This window comes from Myotis lucifugus, unplaced genomic scaffold (assembly GCF_000147115.1).
Source record: "Myotis lucifugus unplaced genomic scaffold, Myoluc2.0 scaffold_10, whole genome shotgun sequence".
NCBI classification, from domain to species: domain Eukaryota; kingdom Metazoa; phylum Chordata; class Mammalia; order Chiroptera; family Vespertilionidae; genus Myotis; species Myotis lucifugus.
The window spans coordinates 6,748,430-6,765,283 of NW_005871058.1; the positions used below are offsets into that span (position 1 = coordinate 6,748,430).

The 16,854-nt window shown below is 35.2% G+C and overlaps 1 protein-coding gene across 11 annotated transcripts in view; it reads left to right on the forward strand.

Annotated features, from left to right (window-relative positions):
• NR2C1 (nuclear receptor subfamily 2 group C member 1) overlaps positions 1-16,854 on the forward strand; it is a 57,373-nt gene that overhangs the window by 11,181 nt on the left and 29,338 nt on the right. For 8 of the 11 annotated variants that reach the window (XM_023749958.1, XM_023749954.1, XM_023749953.1 and 5 more), the window contains exons 3-8: positions 3,126-3,207; positions 5,273-5,452; positions 6,201-6,348; positions 6,444-6,534; positions 10,701-10,885; positions 12,073-12,238. In XM_023749958.1, the coding sequence (XP_023605726.1) occupies positions 3,126-3,207; positions 5,273-5,452; positions 6,201-6,348; positions 6,444-6,534; positions 10,701-10,885; positions 12,073-12,238 (852 nt within the window). Of the gene's footprint in view, positions 1-375; positions 512-3,125; positions 3,208-5,272; positions 5,453-6,200; positions 6,349-6,443; positions 6,535-10,700; positions 10,886-12,072; positions 12,239-16,854 lie in introns of those variants that run through there. The other 3 variants (XM_023749956.1, XM_023749951.1, XM_023749957.1) reach the window with 3 other exon arrangements.

A 16,854-nucleotide genomic window follows, 5' to 3' on the forward strand; every position in this document is an offset into this window, starting at 1 on the left:
AGAGGGGAGCAGTTGGGGGCAACCAGGCCGGCAGGGGGGCAGTTAGGGGCAATCAGTCAGCACGCAGAGGGGGTGAGGGGCGATCAGGCTGGCCGGGGGAGGAGGGGGGCAGTAAGGGGCGACCAGGAGGCAGGAAGGTGAGCGATTAGGAGCCTGTGGTCCAGGATTGTGAGAGGGCAGTCGGACATCCCCCAAGGAGTCCCAGATTGGAGAGGGTGCAGGCTGGGCTGAGGAGAGGGACCGCCCCCCGCCCCCCTCCATGCACAGATTTTGTGCACCAGGCCTCTAGTATAGAATATAGAGAGCTCAAAGAATTGTTGCAGGAGGGCTGAAGAAACAGTTCTAGGTCAGGTTTCAAAAAATAACTACTGGAGCACACTTGAGAACTACTTCTAAGAGTCCTGCTGCTTCTGCACAGTTAGGAAACTGCCAGATCAGGAGCATCTTCTGCGGCTGCAGTTTCTAGGACCAAGATGCCTGTGCCTTGAACCAGCAGCATCCATATTAACAAGTTGGTATCATAGCTGCTGTCTTTGTCAGTTAGCCTCTTCTGTTGTCATCTACATCTTCGTTGATAAAGCAAGCCATTTACTCTTATGGTCTCCTTTAATATTCAAACTCAGTAGTGTAGTTAGTGTTAATTTTTGCTAATTCTATATTATCCTTCAAGAGCCAGTTAGGGCTTTTACACATTGCATGCCTATGGTTATGTAGGTGTTTTTACTTCTGGTTGTTACAATTGAATACAAATATAATGAACCATTAAGTTTGCCTCCAGAGAGATTTTGGGTGAGTGCCCACTTAAAATTGGATTCCACATTTTTTTTAATGAAAAACTGATCAAAGAAAATTCCTTTCAGGATTGAAAAACTCCTAATTCATGAAACACAAAATCTTGCCTATGTATCCTGTTGGATTTTATTCTTTCAGTTACATCATTTTAGAAACTGCTGAGGTAGAAAATGGATAGGAGTCACTAAAAAAATTTATAACATTATACATACCTTAATTTCTTTATTTTATTAACAAATTTGATTTTTTTTGAAGTTTTACGTTAATAGAAATATAAGCAGTTAGTATGCAGAGTTCCCATATAACCTCCCAACACACAGTTCTCCTGTTTTAACATTTTGCATTAGGATGACACATTTGTTTTAATTAATGAATTAATGTTGATACATTATTAACTAAAATAGTTATTTTTATCTTTCCCTGATTTTTACCTAGTATTATTTTTGTTTCAGGATACTATATTGCATTTAGTTGCCATATTTCCTTAGATTCCTCTTACCTATGACCATTTCTCATACTTACCTTGTATTTGATTACCTTGACAGTTTTGCGGTATACTGGTTATGTCAGGGGTGGGCAAACTTTTTGACTCGAGGGCCACAATGGGTTCTTAAACTGGACCGGAGGGCCAGAACAAAAGCATGGATGGAGTGTTTGTGTGAACTAATATAAATTCAAAGTAAACATCATTACATAAAAGGGTACGGTCTTTTTTTTTTTTTTTAGTTTTATTCATTTCAAACGGGCCGGATCCGGCCCGCGCACGGGCCGTAGTTTGCCCACGGCTGGGTTAGGTAAAGTGTAGGTGGACCCCCTCTGAGACTTTGGCTTATGTTTTTCTCATATTAGATTGGGGTCGTGGGTTTTGGGGAGAAGGATCACAGAGTTTAAGTGCCATTTTCATTACATCATATCAAGGGTACTTACTTACTATCATCACACCTTATGACTGGTGACATTAACCTTGATCTCCTGGCTGAAGAAATATGTGTCAGGTTTTTACTCTTTAAAAAAAATTGTATTATGAACATGGAAGTAATATTGGTATTTTTACTACTTCATAGATTATTGCTAAGGGCAATGAAAGAGAAACAAGTATAGGATGAAATTTCTTAGACCAAGATTTGCTTTCTGGTCTAATAACCTAAGATGGCATATGGGCAAATCCCTTGCCCTCTCAATATCTCTTCTACCCTTAGAAATAAGTAGCAGATAAAATATTAACACCTTTTGTAATAGATGTGCCATTTAGGAAAAAAATGGTATTTGTCTTAGGGGCTTTCAAAGGACATCTAATAGAATTTTTTTTAAAGGTTTTATTGAAGACTGATTTTATGGTAATATAAAAAGAAATGATAGCACTATAACATAACAGGACAGCTATTTTAAGAACTGTTTAAATTTTTTAAAATCAGAATTACTTCTAAAGTCATTCACACCCCTAAGAGAAGAAAAAGTCAAAGTAGAGGGTTACTTTGTGGGTTGTTTTAAAGCAGGGGAAGGTGTTTACTAAATGCTATATCACATTTTTGGGATTGAAATTAATTTGTTCACTTTTCAAAAGATTGAAAGAAAATGATGAAAAGATTGAAGGATAAGCCTAAGAGAAGAAACTAGTATTTCTTTACCAGCATTAGTTGTCCTTAGTGATGAGCTCTTTATATAAAGGAAAGAGGCTTAGTAATTTACCCAAGGCTATTCCACCTAGTCCCACTAACTTGCTACCATTTATCAGAGCCCATGCTCTCCACCACTACACCTAGCCCAAACCTAAGACAGCCCATTAATAAAAAGTTTATTTATACCTTTATCAATTATATTTCCATAATTATAAAGTTAATACAGCAACAAAATTTTTTTCTTTTAAAAATCTAGTTAGTTTTTTATGCTGTCATAGCATATTTTAGTCATGCCATTCCAGTGGAAAGGTTCTAAGCTTTTTAAAGACAAATGCCATGATAGGATTGATAACTGTTGCGATAATTTGACAAGTTCCATATGCATATTAAATGCTTAATCTGTGAAAAGCATTAAAAACTACTTATGTGTTCATTTGTTTAATAGTCATTTACTTTAATGAAGTTGTTATGGAACAAATTAAAAAGGTATTCTTACTGTTGTTGCTTCTTATAACACTGAAATTTTTCCTATATGTTAAGAAAATTACAAATAGTTTAATTGCTATATGCATAATAATAGAGTTTAAAGTTTCAAAATAACTTAAAAAGGAAGCAAAAAATAAGACTGGATGTTCTTTTAATTTTTTACATGAAAAGCATTATTGAGTAATAACATTGTTGTGTTTTGTTTTTGTTTTGGGGGATTTACTTTAGTTCTTAACAGATAATTCTTCTTCAGACCAAGGACCAAATAAGATTTTTGATCTTTGCGTAGTATGTGGAGACAAAGCATCAGGTAACATTAAAAATAATTTCCTATATCTGTTGTGTTGTTAAAATAACTGTCACACTACCATGAAAGTAAAAAGAAAAATAAAGGCGCATGTAGTTTTTATGGTTCATATTTGTAGCTAATGAAATTTACCTGATTTTTCCCCAGAGCTTTTTATTCATGTAAAGATTTTTCTCTTCAATGCAGTTTAATTTGATCTGTCAGTGAAAAAAATTTATATTTCAGAGCATTATGAAAGACGGTTACCATTTTTGTTGTTGTTAATCCTCACCTGAGGATATTTTTCCCATTGATTTTTAGAGAAAGGCGAAGGGAGAGAGGAGAGAATGAGAGAGAGAGAAACATTAATGTGAAAAAGACACATCAATATGGTTTCCTCCCACAAGGTGCAGATTAGGGCCAGGAATCAAATTTGTGTGACACTTTGGTCCAAGGACCGACACTCTAACCACTGAACAAACTGGCCAGTTTACCTTTTGAAGGTAAACTGAAGGTGTGGAAATTTTTTTTTAATGTGACACCAGTTTTGTCAGAGAATTGGTAAAAATGAGTTGTGATCCTTGGTAATATATAACACTAAGTTGGTAACCTACCTGTTGAGCCCTGTTCTTATTCTAGCAGTACAGAGTAACTTGAATTATTGAGGTGGAAAAAGCTCTGGTTAACCTTTATTTAATGCTTTGCATAGCCCATCAGGCATTTCTCCAAACCTGTTACTAGAATTCAGGGCTATGTCATTTTAGTTCTGGCTATTGTTACCTCATGCCAGAAATACAAACCCATGTTCATTCAAATGTATTTATAGGTGCCAGTGTGATATAATTTAAGGGCCCAGTTTGTTTTCTTTAACCCTTTGAGTGCCAACGAATATCCTAGGAACTATGCTAAAATTGCAAAGGCATTTTTGCTGATTTTACAGCAGTTTAGGAAAAAAATTATGAAAATTAGGCAGATAAATGCCAGTGGTCAATTTTAGAACTATAAACATTCGGCATCATAAGTAATCTGCACTTAAGTGCCGTCTGTCAATAAAGAGTGAACTACTAGCATCTAATAGTGACACTGCAGGAGGAGTGTGATAGCGCTCCCGGCACTTTTGGGGGAAAGACAGGTGGAGTGCGATCACACTCCCTGGCACTCTAGAGGTTAATTTTCTTTAAACTAGCCCATAGCTTAATTACAAAAATCTTCACTAGAGCTTTACTTAGAGTGTGTTCAGTTTGTTAATAGATGTATGCCAAAGAAATGGTTTGTGAAATGATAGGCTAATCAGAGCACTACAGATGCTTCCAGAGTTTTAAAAAATGGAACCTACAGTGGTACATTTATACCATGGAATACTATGCAGCTATAAATAAAGAAGGATCTCTTACCCTTTGAGACAGCATGGAGGGACCTGAAGAGTATTATGCTAAGTGAAATAAGCCAGTCAGAGAAAGACAAGTATCATATGATCTTACTCATATGTGGAATCTAGTGAACAAAATAAACCCATAGGCATAGAAGCATGGAACAGACTGATGAATCTCAGAGGAAAGATAGGGGTATGTAGGGAGAATTTAACCAAAGAACATACATGCATATATGCATAACCCATGACACAGACAATAGTGTGGTGAAGGCCTGGGCAGAGGGAGTCAATGGAGAAAGAAGGGAGGACATTTGTAATACTTTCAACAATAAAGATAAATTTTAAAAAATTAAAACAAATTTGGTGGACAAAAAAAACATGTGGAACCCATAGCGAGGAGGGATTATTATAGTTCAGATACTAACTGATATTATATCCTTTTTTTGGAGCATAGTTTTTAGATTGAAATATGCAGTATATAATAACTAATTTGTGATATCAGAAGTGAAAATAGTTATTATGTTATAAAATTAAAAACACTGGTATTGTTTAATATATCTTATCAGAGAATATGGTTGTTTTCATTTTCTGTTTGGTAACTCCTAAACTCAAACTCAAAAATCTCAGTTTCATCTCATATATGTTGTTTAAAGGGAAGAAATGGGCTTATTTCATTTCTATTCTAAAATATATGACTTTTAAATATTTTGTCTCTAGGACGTCATTATGGAGCAGTAACTTGTGAAGGCTGCAAAGGATTTTTTAAAAGAAGTATCCGAAAAAATTTAGTTTACTCATGTCGAGGATCTAAGGACTGTATTATCAATAAACATCATCGAAACCGCTGTCAATATTGCAGGTTACAGAGATGTATTGCGTTTGGAATGAAACAAGACTGTATGTATTAGTTTTAAAGGAGAAAATTAAGAATTCAGGCAGACTAGAAGTATGTTAAAATTAGCACATTAAAACGTCAATTTTATATGCTTTTTAATTTATAGTTTTCCAACTAAAATTATAGAAATATATACATATGTATTTTTAATTCACACAACAAATAGTTTTTGAGTGCCTATATGCTAGTTGTGTATTTCTAGTTTGAACATGGTAAAAAAAAAAGCATAATTAACTAAGTTTAGTTTTTGGCAGCTATTATTGATTGAGCTCTAACTATGCCTAATAACTTTCTTATTTTCACAGCAAAATTCTATTCAGTAGGTATTACTGTTACCTATTTTACATTTGAGTAAGCAAGTTTAGTAACATGTTCTAGGTCACACAACTAATAAGTGGCAAAACTTGGATTTGAATATTGGTAGCTTTCAGTGCACAGGAGGATGCCCAACCATCTGAGCCCCACTGGCCAGGCTTGACTGAGATTATAAAAAGTAAATTCATCTACATTTCTACCACAGCAGTGACAGAAAGAGGAAAGAATTCAAAATGGCCACTTTTACATTAGTTATTACAGTTTACTAAAGCAGCTTTGTCGAATTTGCAAATAATTTCTAAAGATTGATGGTTGGTTATCTTTGGAGTTCAGTTATAATAACCATGTCTTCAGTGAGCAGCATTGCTGACCTAGAATTTACATTTATAATTGCCTGTAAATTCTGCATTGTGACAGTTTACCACATTTTTGTAGCTGTTCAGTGTGAAAGAAAACCCATTGAAGTATCACGAGAAAAATCTTCCAACTGTGCCGCTTCAACAGAAAAAATCTACATTCGAAAAGACCTTCGAAGCCCATTAGCTGCAACTCCTACTTTTGTAACAGATAGTGAAACTGCAAGGTATAGTAAATACAACAAACAAAACATTAAGTAGCTGGTCATTTGTTTTTCTTCCCACTGAAACGAAGGCTGAAACTTGTTCTTATTTGTTACAGATCAGCAGGACTGTTAGATCCAGGAATGTTTGTGAATATTCATCCGTCTGGAATAAAAACTGAGTCCTCTATGCTGATGACACCAGATAAGGTGTGTTTAGTGCAATTAATCTAAAGATTAAACATTTTTAAGCTTTTAAAATGGTTTCCTTTATTTCTATCAATTTAGTCAATTGATTTGGTCCTAAATATTCCCTATTACAAGTTGCTTTTTAAAAAAATATGTAAATTATCAACTGTCTTGTAGTGTCAAATGACAAAATAATCAATTTAGTTAAGAGTTTGATGTCCTTTATTCAAGGAGAAACAACCCATGCATTGGGAGAGAACAGTGTCTCCTCATAAGCAGTGGAACACTCTTCCCCAGGAGAGTTTGGGCAAGAGTGAGTTTTACAGAGCATGAGAGGCAGCAGCAAGGAAACAGCATGATTGGCTGCAAAGTCAGGGATTTCCTCTTAAGGCCAGCAGGTCCTCTTTTCCTAGGGTAAGTACAGGCTGGCTTAGTTTACATTTGTGACATAGGCAGAGCCACTATAGCACCCTCCATTTCGTGGCTCTCAGTACTGTAGGAATTAACTTTATTAGTAGAAATATTTACTATTCCACTAGGACAATTATAGCTTCAGTGTGAAAATGACAAACATTAAAAAGTCTTCCAGATTTTTTCATGTTGAAATAAAAGTCATCATAAGTAGGTATTTATAATTGAAAAATTTTTAATGTTCCTGCTCAGCCCATGTAGCTCAGTGGTTGAGCTACCCAGGAACCAAGAGTTCACCGGTTCGATTCCAGGTCAGAGCACATGCCTGGGTTGCGGCTTAATCCCCAGTAGGGTGGCGTGCAGGAGGCAGCTAATGGATGTTTCTCATCAATGGATGTTTCTTTCTCTACCCCTTTCCTTACCTGTCTCTCTTAAAAAATTAATGAAAATATTTTTGAAAATTTTAATATTCCTATTATATTTCACTACAGATTGTATAGTGAATTTCAACACACCTGAAATTCCTAACACACCTGACTCAAATCACCAACTTGAGTTAAGAGTAGGAATAGGTTTGCAAGAGCTCTCATTATGTATCCAAGTCATCTGGGTTCTCTTAGAGATTTGGAACAGTTCTTTATTGAGCAAGGAGTCTATAGGAATAAAGGTTTGTTTATTTAGATTGAGTATTTAAAAATTCTGTAGTTTTCAGGAACCTTTTATGAGAACAAAAAAAATTTCTCCTGAAGACTCATTTGTGAAAACAGATTTTAGGGAGCCCATGACTTGTTTCTCTTAGCCTGTAATGTTATCTGGTTTTATATACCATGTAAGATTCTTCATCCTATTTATGGTGAGATTTGTTATATATCTATTGATTAATACTTTAAGACACTCATTTTTAAAAAAAATTTTTATTGAGTTCAGAGAGGAAGGGGAGAGGTAGAGAGATTAAAACATCAATACAAGAGAGAATCAGTGATTGGCTGTCTCCGGCACACCCACTACTAGGGATTGAGCCTGTAACTCAGGCATGTGCCCTGACCCAGAATCAAACCATGACCTCCTTGTTCATAGGTTGACACTCTTACCACTGAGCCACACCAGCCAGGGCAAGGCACTCACTCTTAATACTTGTGCTCTTGAGTCTAATTTCAGCTGCCACCTGCTAGCTGCATAACCTTGGGCAAGTTATTTGACCTCTTTGTCTCATTTTCCTTTTTCATCTGTAAAATAGGGATAATGAGAGTGTCAACCTAACAGATTGGGCTTTAGCATGCTGCTACTAAGTGATGAGATTTGGCCTCTTAACATATATTTTGGAGTTAGGAGATTTAGCCTTGTCTAAATGATTGCTACTTAGAATTTTATTTGTATACTAGAGGCCCGTTGCAGGAGGATTCCTGCAAGAATAGGGCTTCGCTCCCGTCTCTGCGGCTCCTACCCCGCCCTTCTCTGCCGCTTCTTTCCCTCCCATCTCCCTCCCGTCTCCGCTACCTCGGCTCCGTCTCCGCTACCTCGGCTCCGTTGCTTGGCTTCCTTCTACAGTGTCTTCAGTCTTCGCTCCCAGCCGTTAATTTGCATATCATGCTGATTAGCCAGTGGGAGGTGTAGCGAAGGTATGGTCAATTACCATGTTTGTCTATTATTAAGGTACGGTCAATTACCATGTTTGTCTATTATTAGATAGGATTAACTCCTTTGGGAAAGGAAAAGAACTAAGTTTTGTTGAGAAATTACTATTTGTCTAGACATTGTGCAGTCTATATATCTTTGTCTTACATTGTAATACCAACCTTGTGTGGTAAGTTTCTGACAAATGGTCCCCAAACTCTCAAGTCACAGGCTGAGTGAGGTCTTTCCACATTGCCCAAGAGTGGCAAAACTTAAAATTGTAGTTACATAGACTTGTTATGAAATGGAAGAGAATATATGTGTTTAAGTTTTAGTTAAAAAATGTTAATTTTTTTTTTTTTTTGGTTAATCCTCATCCGAGGATATTTTTCCATTGATTTTTAGCGAGAGTGGAAGAGAGAGGGAAAGTCAGAGAGAAACATTGATGTGAGAGAAACACACTGATGGGTTGCCTTCTGCACAAGCCCTGACCAGGGCCTGGGCGAGGGAGGAGCCTGCAACCAAGGTACGTGCCCCTGACCGGAATCAAACCCAGGACCCTTCGGTCCACAGGCTGACGCTCTATCTACTGAGCCAAACCGGCTAGGGCAAATCTTTTACTCATATATAAGAAGGCTACAGCAGAATGGTTAGGAACATGGGTTTTTCCATCAGACCTGGCTTCCCACCCTGCTTCCCCTATCTACTGCTGGAGTGATGATGGATAATTCTTATCATCAATAAAGGGATGATGATTCCTATTTCACAGTGTTAGGATTAAATAAAATATATAAGTAGTAATCATGCAAGAACTCAGTAACTGGTGGGTTGCTCAGTAATGATTCTGGGACCATTCATTCATTTGGGGAGAACTCAAAAATTATTTCATTCTACTTATTCACCAAAATTAATTTCACATAAACTAAAGAATTACCATAACAAATGAATCACAGAAACATATATTCTCTTAGGATTAAGAACACTGAAAACAAAAACCATAAAAGAAGAATAAAAAATACCATTAAGGGATCCTGTCAATACGTCAGAGAAGGCAACTGAAGACCTCTCATTAGGTTAGGATGGAATAATTTGGACATTTAAAAAAGAATGACTAATGGATTGAAAACCATCAAATATATAAAAATCTACGAATTTAAAATGTTACTCAAAACTCACTATTGCCATTAGAGGTTGCTACGACATTGATTTATTCCTCTACAAATTGGAAAATAAAAGGAAGAAGAATCAAGCACTTAACTACCTTTGCTGTACAAATTATATTTCTGGGTAGTCAGAGTTAAGGAAAGTTGTTTTTAATAAGCTAATTAATACGTAAATATATACAAATATATGCACCATTAACAAAAATAAAAGCTGAAGGCAAATGGGAAAATAATGTAATATGTAAAAATAGCCCAGTATCTTAAATATGTAAGATTTTTGAGCTGCACATTTCCTGGTATTTACTACACAGTGCCTAGTAAAAGTTGGCATCCTAGGAAGTCTGTTCAATAATACATTTACATTTTTTCCCTCTCTTCACTAATAATAATTTTATTACATTCTTTACAATTTTATTACATTCTTTATAATTTCTATTTTATGTTTTGGAAATTATAACTATCAAAATTTAAAAAGGATAATCTAATAGCCTTTTTTTTTATCCTCACCAAGAATAAGTTCTTATTGATTTTAGAGATAGAGGCATTGATGTGAGAGAAACATTGATTGATTGCCTCCCATACTCGCCCCACCGGGTTTCAAACCCACAACCTAGGTACATGCCATGACTGGGAATTTAACCCAAAACCTTTTGGTGTATAGGTCGACTCTCCAACCAATTGAACCACCAGGCCAGGTAATTTAATAGCCTTTTAAGTGACTGTGATATGGATGGGTAGGTGAGCCATTAAGTGCCTTTTTTGGTTTGAAGTAATTTTTGTATAACGTATTGTTGAAAACATAGAAAATGTACCTGATGTTTTTAAACATGTATTTTCCTCAACAAGCTTCTAAATGCTCACAGCTCTTTGATTTTACTTTTTAGATTTCATCTTAGAGTACTTTAATTTTGGCATTTCATAATTTACAACTGGATATTTCAGATTTAAAAGTTGACAGATACCTATTTGCAGAATTTAAATTTTTTTTTTTTTTTTAAGGCTGATACCTGTCAGGGAGATTTAAGTACATTGGCCAGTGTGGTTACATCATTAGCAAATCTTGGAAAAACTAAAGATCTTTTTCAAAATAGTAATAAAATGTCTATGATTGAAGGATTAAGTAATGGTGATGCCTCTTTGTGTGAATTTAATCAAGAAATTCATACCAATGGTGATGTTTCAAGGTAAGGTCTGTTTTGATCTTAAGTGTCCTTTTGTTTAAGTGTCCTTTAGTATTTCTTAAGATATTTTTAGGTTGAATACTATTTATAGAAGTGTCAAAAAACCGGTGTTTCTTTAGGTTTAGAAAATGTAAGGCATAGTCAGTTTTAACTAAAAAATTGCATTCAGATGTAAAATGTTTTCCAGCAGGCTACATTATACATAATGAGCAATAAGTGAATATTATTATATGTTAGAAATGTAGTCATAAAATTCAGGAATTTTTTTCCACTAAAGATGATTATTTGGGTCTGAAATTTCAGATATACTTTAGTTGTCAGATTTTATCTTCTGTGTATTTAGAGTTAACCATTTATCTTTATTAGGGAGTCATGTTCATTTTTCCCATCAATTTTTAGTGATGAACTAGATTTAAAGACTTAGTTAAATCAAATTTTTAAGTTACACTTCAGGAAACTCATCAGAATTCTATTTTTCATTCTCTCAATATTAATATTTAGCATGTAGAAATCAGATTTCTTTAGGCTTTTTTCACATTCTTTCCATCACCTCAAATATTGAAGAAACTTCATTTAAGAATCTCATTAAGTACTTTGTTGAACAAGAGGTTTTAAGTAAATCTAGAAGGCATCTCATTAGAAAATATGGAGAACTACTTTGAATAATTATTTACTAACATTAGTTAATTTTTTGCTATTCTAATCTCAAATTCTTACCGTTTAGATGTAGCTATGTAACCACAAGTTTTAAAATACTCTCTGAATTATAAAATAAAGTTAAAACCTAACTTTATGTTGTGTAGAACACAGTCAGGTCAACGTAAATTCTAGCCCTTGTTCTTTCTAAATAACTGCTAATGTAAAATGAACGAGCTGATATCTTGTAACAAATGTATAACTTGTAAAAGCATATTTTTATACCAAAGTATAAAAATTATACCTCCTTAATTACTTAAGATTAAAGACTAGTTCTCTGATAATACATTAATATATTTTTTCATACATATGAAGTCTTAACTTGTTGCTTTTGGAGAGTCATAGATATCACTGAAATAGAGTGTTCAGTGATACACCAAAGTTTTATTTCCTAAACAGTTTTTAGGCCTAAATCTTAATTCCAGAATTTTATATACAATTTTTATTTTATTGTGGAGATGTCCAAGCTCACAGCTTCTGATGTCTCCTTATAGGGCATTTGACACTCTTGCAAAAGCATTGAATCCCGGAGAGAGCACAGCCTGTCAGAGCTCAGTAGAGGGCATGGAAGGAAACGTACATCTAATTGCTGGAGACTCAAGCATAAATTACATCGAAAAAGAGGGGCCACTTCTCAGCGATTCACATGTAGCTTTCAGGGTATTTCCATATATATATATATTTTTTTATAATTTTTATGTTGTATTATCCATTTTGATTTTAATCTTCCTTTCAAAAAACAAAGTATATTTGTTGTACTTTTAAAAGTCAGAAATATCCCTGATAGAATTCAAAACAGCAGCTAAAATATATACATCTGCCTATATAAAATAATGGCTTAATAAATCCTGTTTCTAAAGCATAGTTAAAATATTAATTAATGGGTTTCAGTTTATAAAAGTTAGCTTTTAGAACATTTATACATAAGTTGTTGCTTTTTTAAAAAAATATATTTTATTTGATTTTTTACAGAGAGGAAGGGAGAGGGATAGAGAGCTAGAAACATCCATGAGAGCAAAACATTGATCAGCTGCCTCCTGCACACCCCCTACTGGGGATGTGCCCGCAACCAAGGTACATGCCCTTGACCGGAATCGAATCTGGGACTCTTCAGTCCACAGGCTGACGCTCCAGCCACTGTGCCAAACTGGTCAGGGCAAGTTGTTGCTTTTTTGACATTAAATATTGGCAATCATGATCTGTCAAATGCACGGGTTTGTTCAATGCCTCGCTACTATTACTTTAGTATAAACCAGTATCTAAGACTCAGATACTCTGCTCTTATCAGAGTAACTGCAGAGAACTCCATTTATTATGTATTACCCCAATTTGCTAGCTCTCAATTATTTTAAGAAGGTAAAAATCATTTAACACATTTTAACTTTGTGTTAACTTTTAATACTTTAAACATTTTGGAGAAGGTACATTTGTAACTTATTTTCTGCTCCCCTAATATACATAAATTTATGATGGAAACGTTACATTTAGAATACTAGGAGTAATACATATACAACATTAGAAAATAACTTTATAATATTTGATTTGTAGTACAGATGGTTGTCATTCAGCTATAGATATGCTGACCATTGAGGCCCTAATTAAGACCCAGCTGTTTTGACCCTCCATTTTAACCACTTTGTATCTTTGCTCTGCCAGCTAGCTGTGAATACTGTTAGCAAATTATATGCAGTGTTTGGAAGTATGTAGGACATTTAACAATACATAGTAGTTCTGGAATACCTGAGTGTAATTGCTCATAACTTTACTATAGAAAACACATTTGCATGGGTTTCTTATGAAAACATATAGTTATCAAGTAGATAACTATATCTATTGAGACTACAGCATACATACACACATCACTGGTAGAAATAATGAGCACAAAATAAATCTAATACTGGCCAAAATTGTATATAATAAAGTTTGTTTATGCAAATTTTAACTACTTGGTAGAAATAGCCACAGAGAAAACACAGTGACTTAAATAATAATTGCTCTAATTTGATAGTCAGTAAAACATCAGTGAAACCAATCTTTATGTAAAATTTTACAAAGATAACATGAAAAAAATTAGAAAAGTTTTATTTGCATTGTACAAGAACACTTTTTAGGAAGGCTATAAGAGGAGGCAATGGGAATAATCAGTGTCATCCTTAAAAATATGGTAGGAGCTATGGACAGGGGTAGAGCAAAGCAAAACTGATTTTTCCCATTGCTCTTTCTTATTCTAAGTAAAAGATATTTATTAGTTTTATTTCCCCCTTTGGATTTAAATGGGAAGGAAGGGTAAAAGAAGTAGGAAGAGGACCCATTGCAAGGAAAAGGTACTCAAGAATGCTTCTATCGAAAGTAGAAGTAGTTCACCATTTTTGTTGATATTGGTCCTCAGAGTTTTCTTTTTCTTTCAAATATTTGTTTTGGACAAATGAATTAGACAAATAGAACTTTTTCTTTTTTCCATTTCATCTTTATCCTACTATACTCTGGATATCCTCATAATGAGCACTGTAAAGTTTCTTATTCTCCTGAAGAAAGACAGCTCCTTCTTTCCTTGAATCTTATTTACAGACTCTATGAAATCAGAGTCTCACTTTTCAGTGACTTCCCAACCTAGTACCTTCAGGGTTAGTTCTTTCCTTGATGTTTTATAGGCATGAGTTTCAAGACATGCCATCTGTAATCAAAAAATGAATTTTCTCTTGATTGCTGAGCTACTAATAGCATTTTGTCCCTTTCTTGCATTTTTACATACAGTGAGTGTAGTTTTCAGCATGCTTGCACATGCATTCTTTGATTTAAGCCTCACTACAGTCTGTTGAGAAGGTTCATATTTTTATTGGCATTTTCTGAATGAAAAAAGAGATTTGGAGGTTTTTAGTGTCTTGTTCAAAGCAATCCAGACAGTAAGGAGAAGTAGTCTAATAATGCTTCTTAAATTTTTATTCTGAAGAATATATGACAGCAGCAATATTTAACATTTCTGTTAAACTTCAGAGTTTTTGGTGTGATTTCATATGCTTTGTCTCACTTGATTATTTCAATTTGCTTATACAAATAATCAAGGTGGATACTATTCCCATTTGGAAATAAGTGTTTGAGATAGAGGTAGGTGATTTCCCAAACTGTTCTCTAAAATTTATTATCCAAATATTAGAATCACAATCCTAGTCACCACATTTGCTGTTTGGGAGTTGTTGTCATTTTCCTAGCCTCATTCCCTGACATAATCCTAACCAGTCTATTAGAATTTCTCCCTTTCTCTTCATTTTCAATGCCATATTTCAGGCCTTTTAAATTTTCTTTAAGTGTTATAGTAATATCTTTGCTTACAGTCTCTCTTCTCCATCTTGAGCACTGATAACAAAATAATAATTATTAAAAGTCAATCCAGTTATGTTACTCTGCTACATAAAAACCTTCAATAGCTTCCCATTGCCCATTATTTCTCAGACATGTCATTCTCTTTTTTTAGCCTTTTCTACAGTTCATTCATTTCCCATTTTATTTCTCTATTGAGACTACAGTATACATACAGCACTTAGCTAGGTGGCTCACAATGAACTCTCAATAAATGGTTGATGAATTAATATGTGATCCAGGGCCACACAGTTAATTAATGACAAGTTGGGAATAGAATCCAGATCTTCTAACTCAAGTCAAATGATTATTTTAAAGCTATATTATTTAACCCATTATGAAAATTACATACAGAAACTGCTAGAAAGGTAATTATGTAGACAATAACTTGTAAAGTAGGTATCCTAGTTTAGTCATGTCTCAACACTCTAAATTAGCAGTTCTCAACCTGTGGGTTGCGACCCCTTTGGGGGTAGAACGACCCTTTCACAGGGGTCACCTAAGACCATCGGAAAACACATATATAATTACATATTGTTTTTTGATTAATCACTATGCTTTAATTATGTTCAATTTGAAACAATGAAATTGGGAGTCACCACAACATGAGGAACTGTATTAAAGAGTCGCAACATAAGGAAGGTTGAGAACCACTGCTCTAAATCACCTCAGCCCTAGTTTGTTTTGCTCAGTGGTTAGAGCATCGGCCTGTGGACTGAAGGTTCCTGGGTTTGATTCCGGTCAAGGGCTGGTAACTTGGTTGCAGGCTCCATCCCGGCCCTGGTCAGGGTGCTTGTGGGAGGCAAGCAATTGATGTGTCTCTCTCACGTCAATGTTTCTCTCTCTCTGTCTCTCTGCCTCCCTTCCACTCTCTTATTTTTTTAACATATTTTTATTGATTTCAGAGAGGAAGAGATAGAAACATCAATGATGAGGGAGAATCATTGATTGGCTGCCTCCTGCACGCCCCCCACTGGGGATCAAGCCTGCAACCTGGGCATGTGCCCTGACCAGGAATGGAACCATGACCTCCTGGTTCATAGGTCAACACTTAACCACTGAGCCATGCCATTCTCTCTAAAAATCAATGGGAAAATATCCTCAGGTGATTAACAACAACAAATCCTTTGATCTTCTTGGCATCATAGACACCTTTGAGAATTTGTGGAAAGCTATATATCCATTCCCCAGAAAAATATATATGGGCACATCGAGCTTATCCCACCCCAGGGTTAGCTACTGCTATTAACTGTGTGGTGTATTTCCTTCTCTCCTTTATTTATATGTGTAAGTTGGATCATCCACATTGTTTTGCAGTTTTTTCTCTAGGTATCTATGAGATGTTTTTTTTGTGCCATTACATCTCAGTTTATCTTACTAATTTAATGCCTAGAAGGTACTCTATAGATTATTCTTTTCTTCAGTGAAGGAAATTTGGATTCATCAACCTCCTGGTTCATAGGTTGGCACTCAACCACTGAGCCACACTGGCCAGGCAGTGGTCACACATTTAAAATAATTACCTAAGGCCCGGCCAGTGTGCTCAGTGGTTAAGCATCAACTCCTGATCCAAGAGGTCACTTGTTCGATTCCTGGTCAGGGCACACGCCTGGATTATGGGCTTGATCCCCAGTAGGGGGCATACAGGAGGCAGCCAGTCGATGTTTCTGTCTCATCAATGTTTCTATCTCTATCCTTCTTCCTCTCTCTTTCAAAAAATAAAATAAAAATCAGTGAAAAACATATTAAAATAACTAAGGTCAGCAGTACAAACTGGAAGCCTGTGAAAATTATGGCCACAGACATACTTGGTTTTACCTGTTGATTAAATGGGGATTTTATTTTTACAAAGAACCTCCTCTTTGAAGAATTGATAGCAGGCATCTGTTTTTCCCATATGTTTTTAATGTGTTGAACTC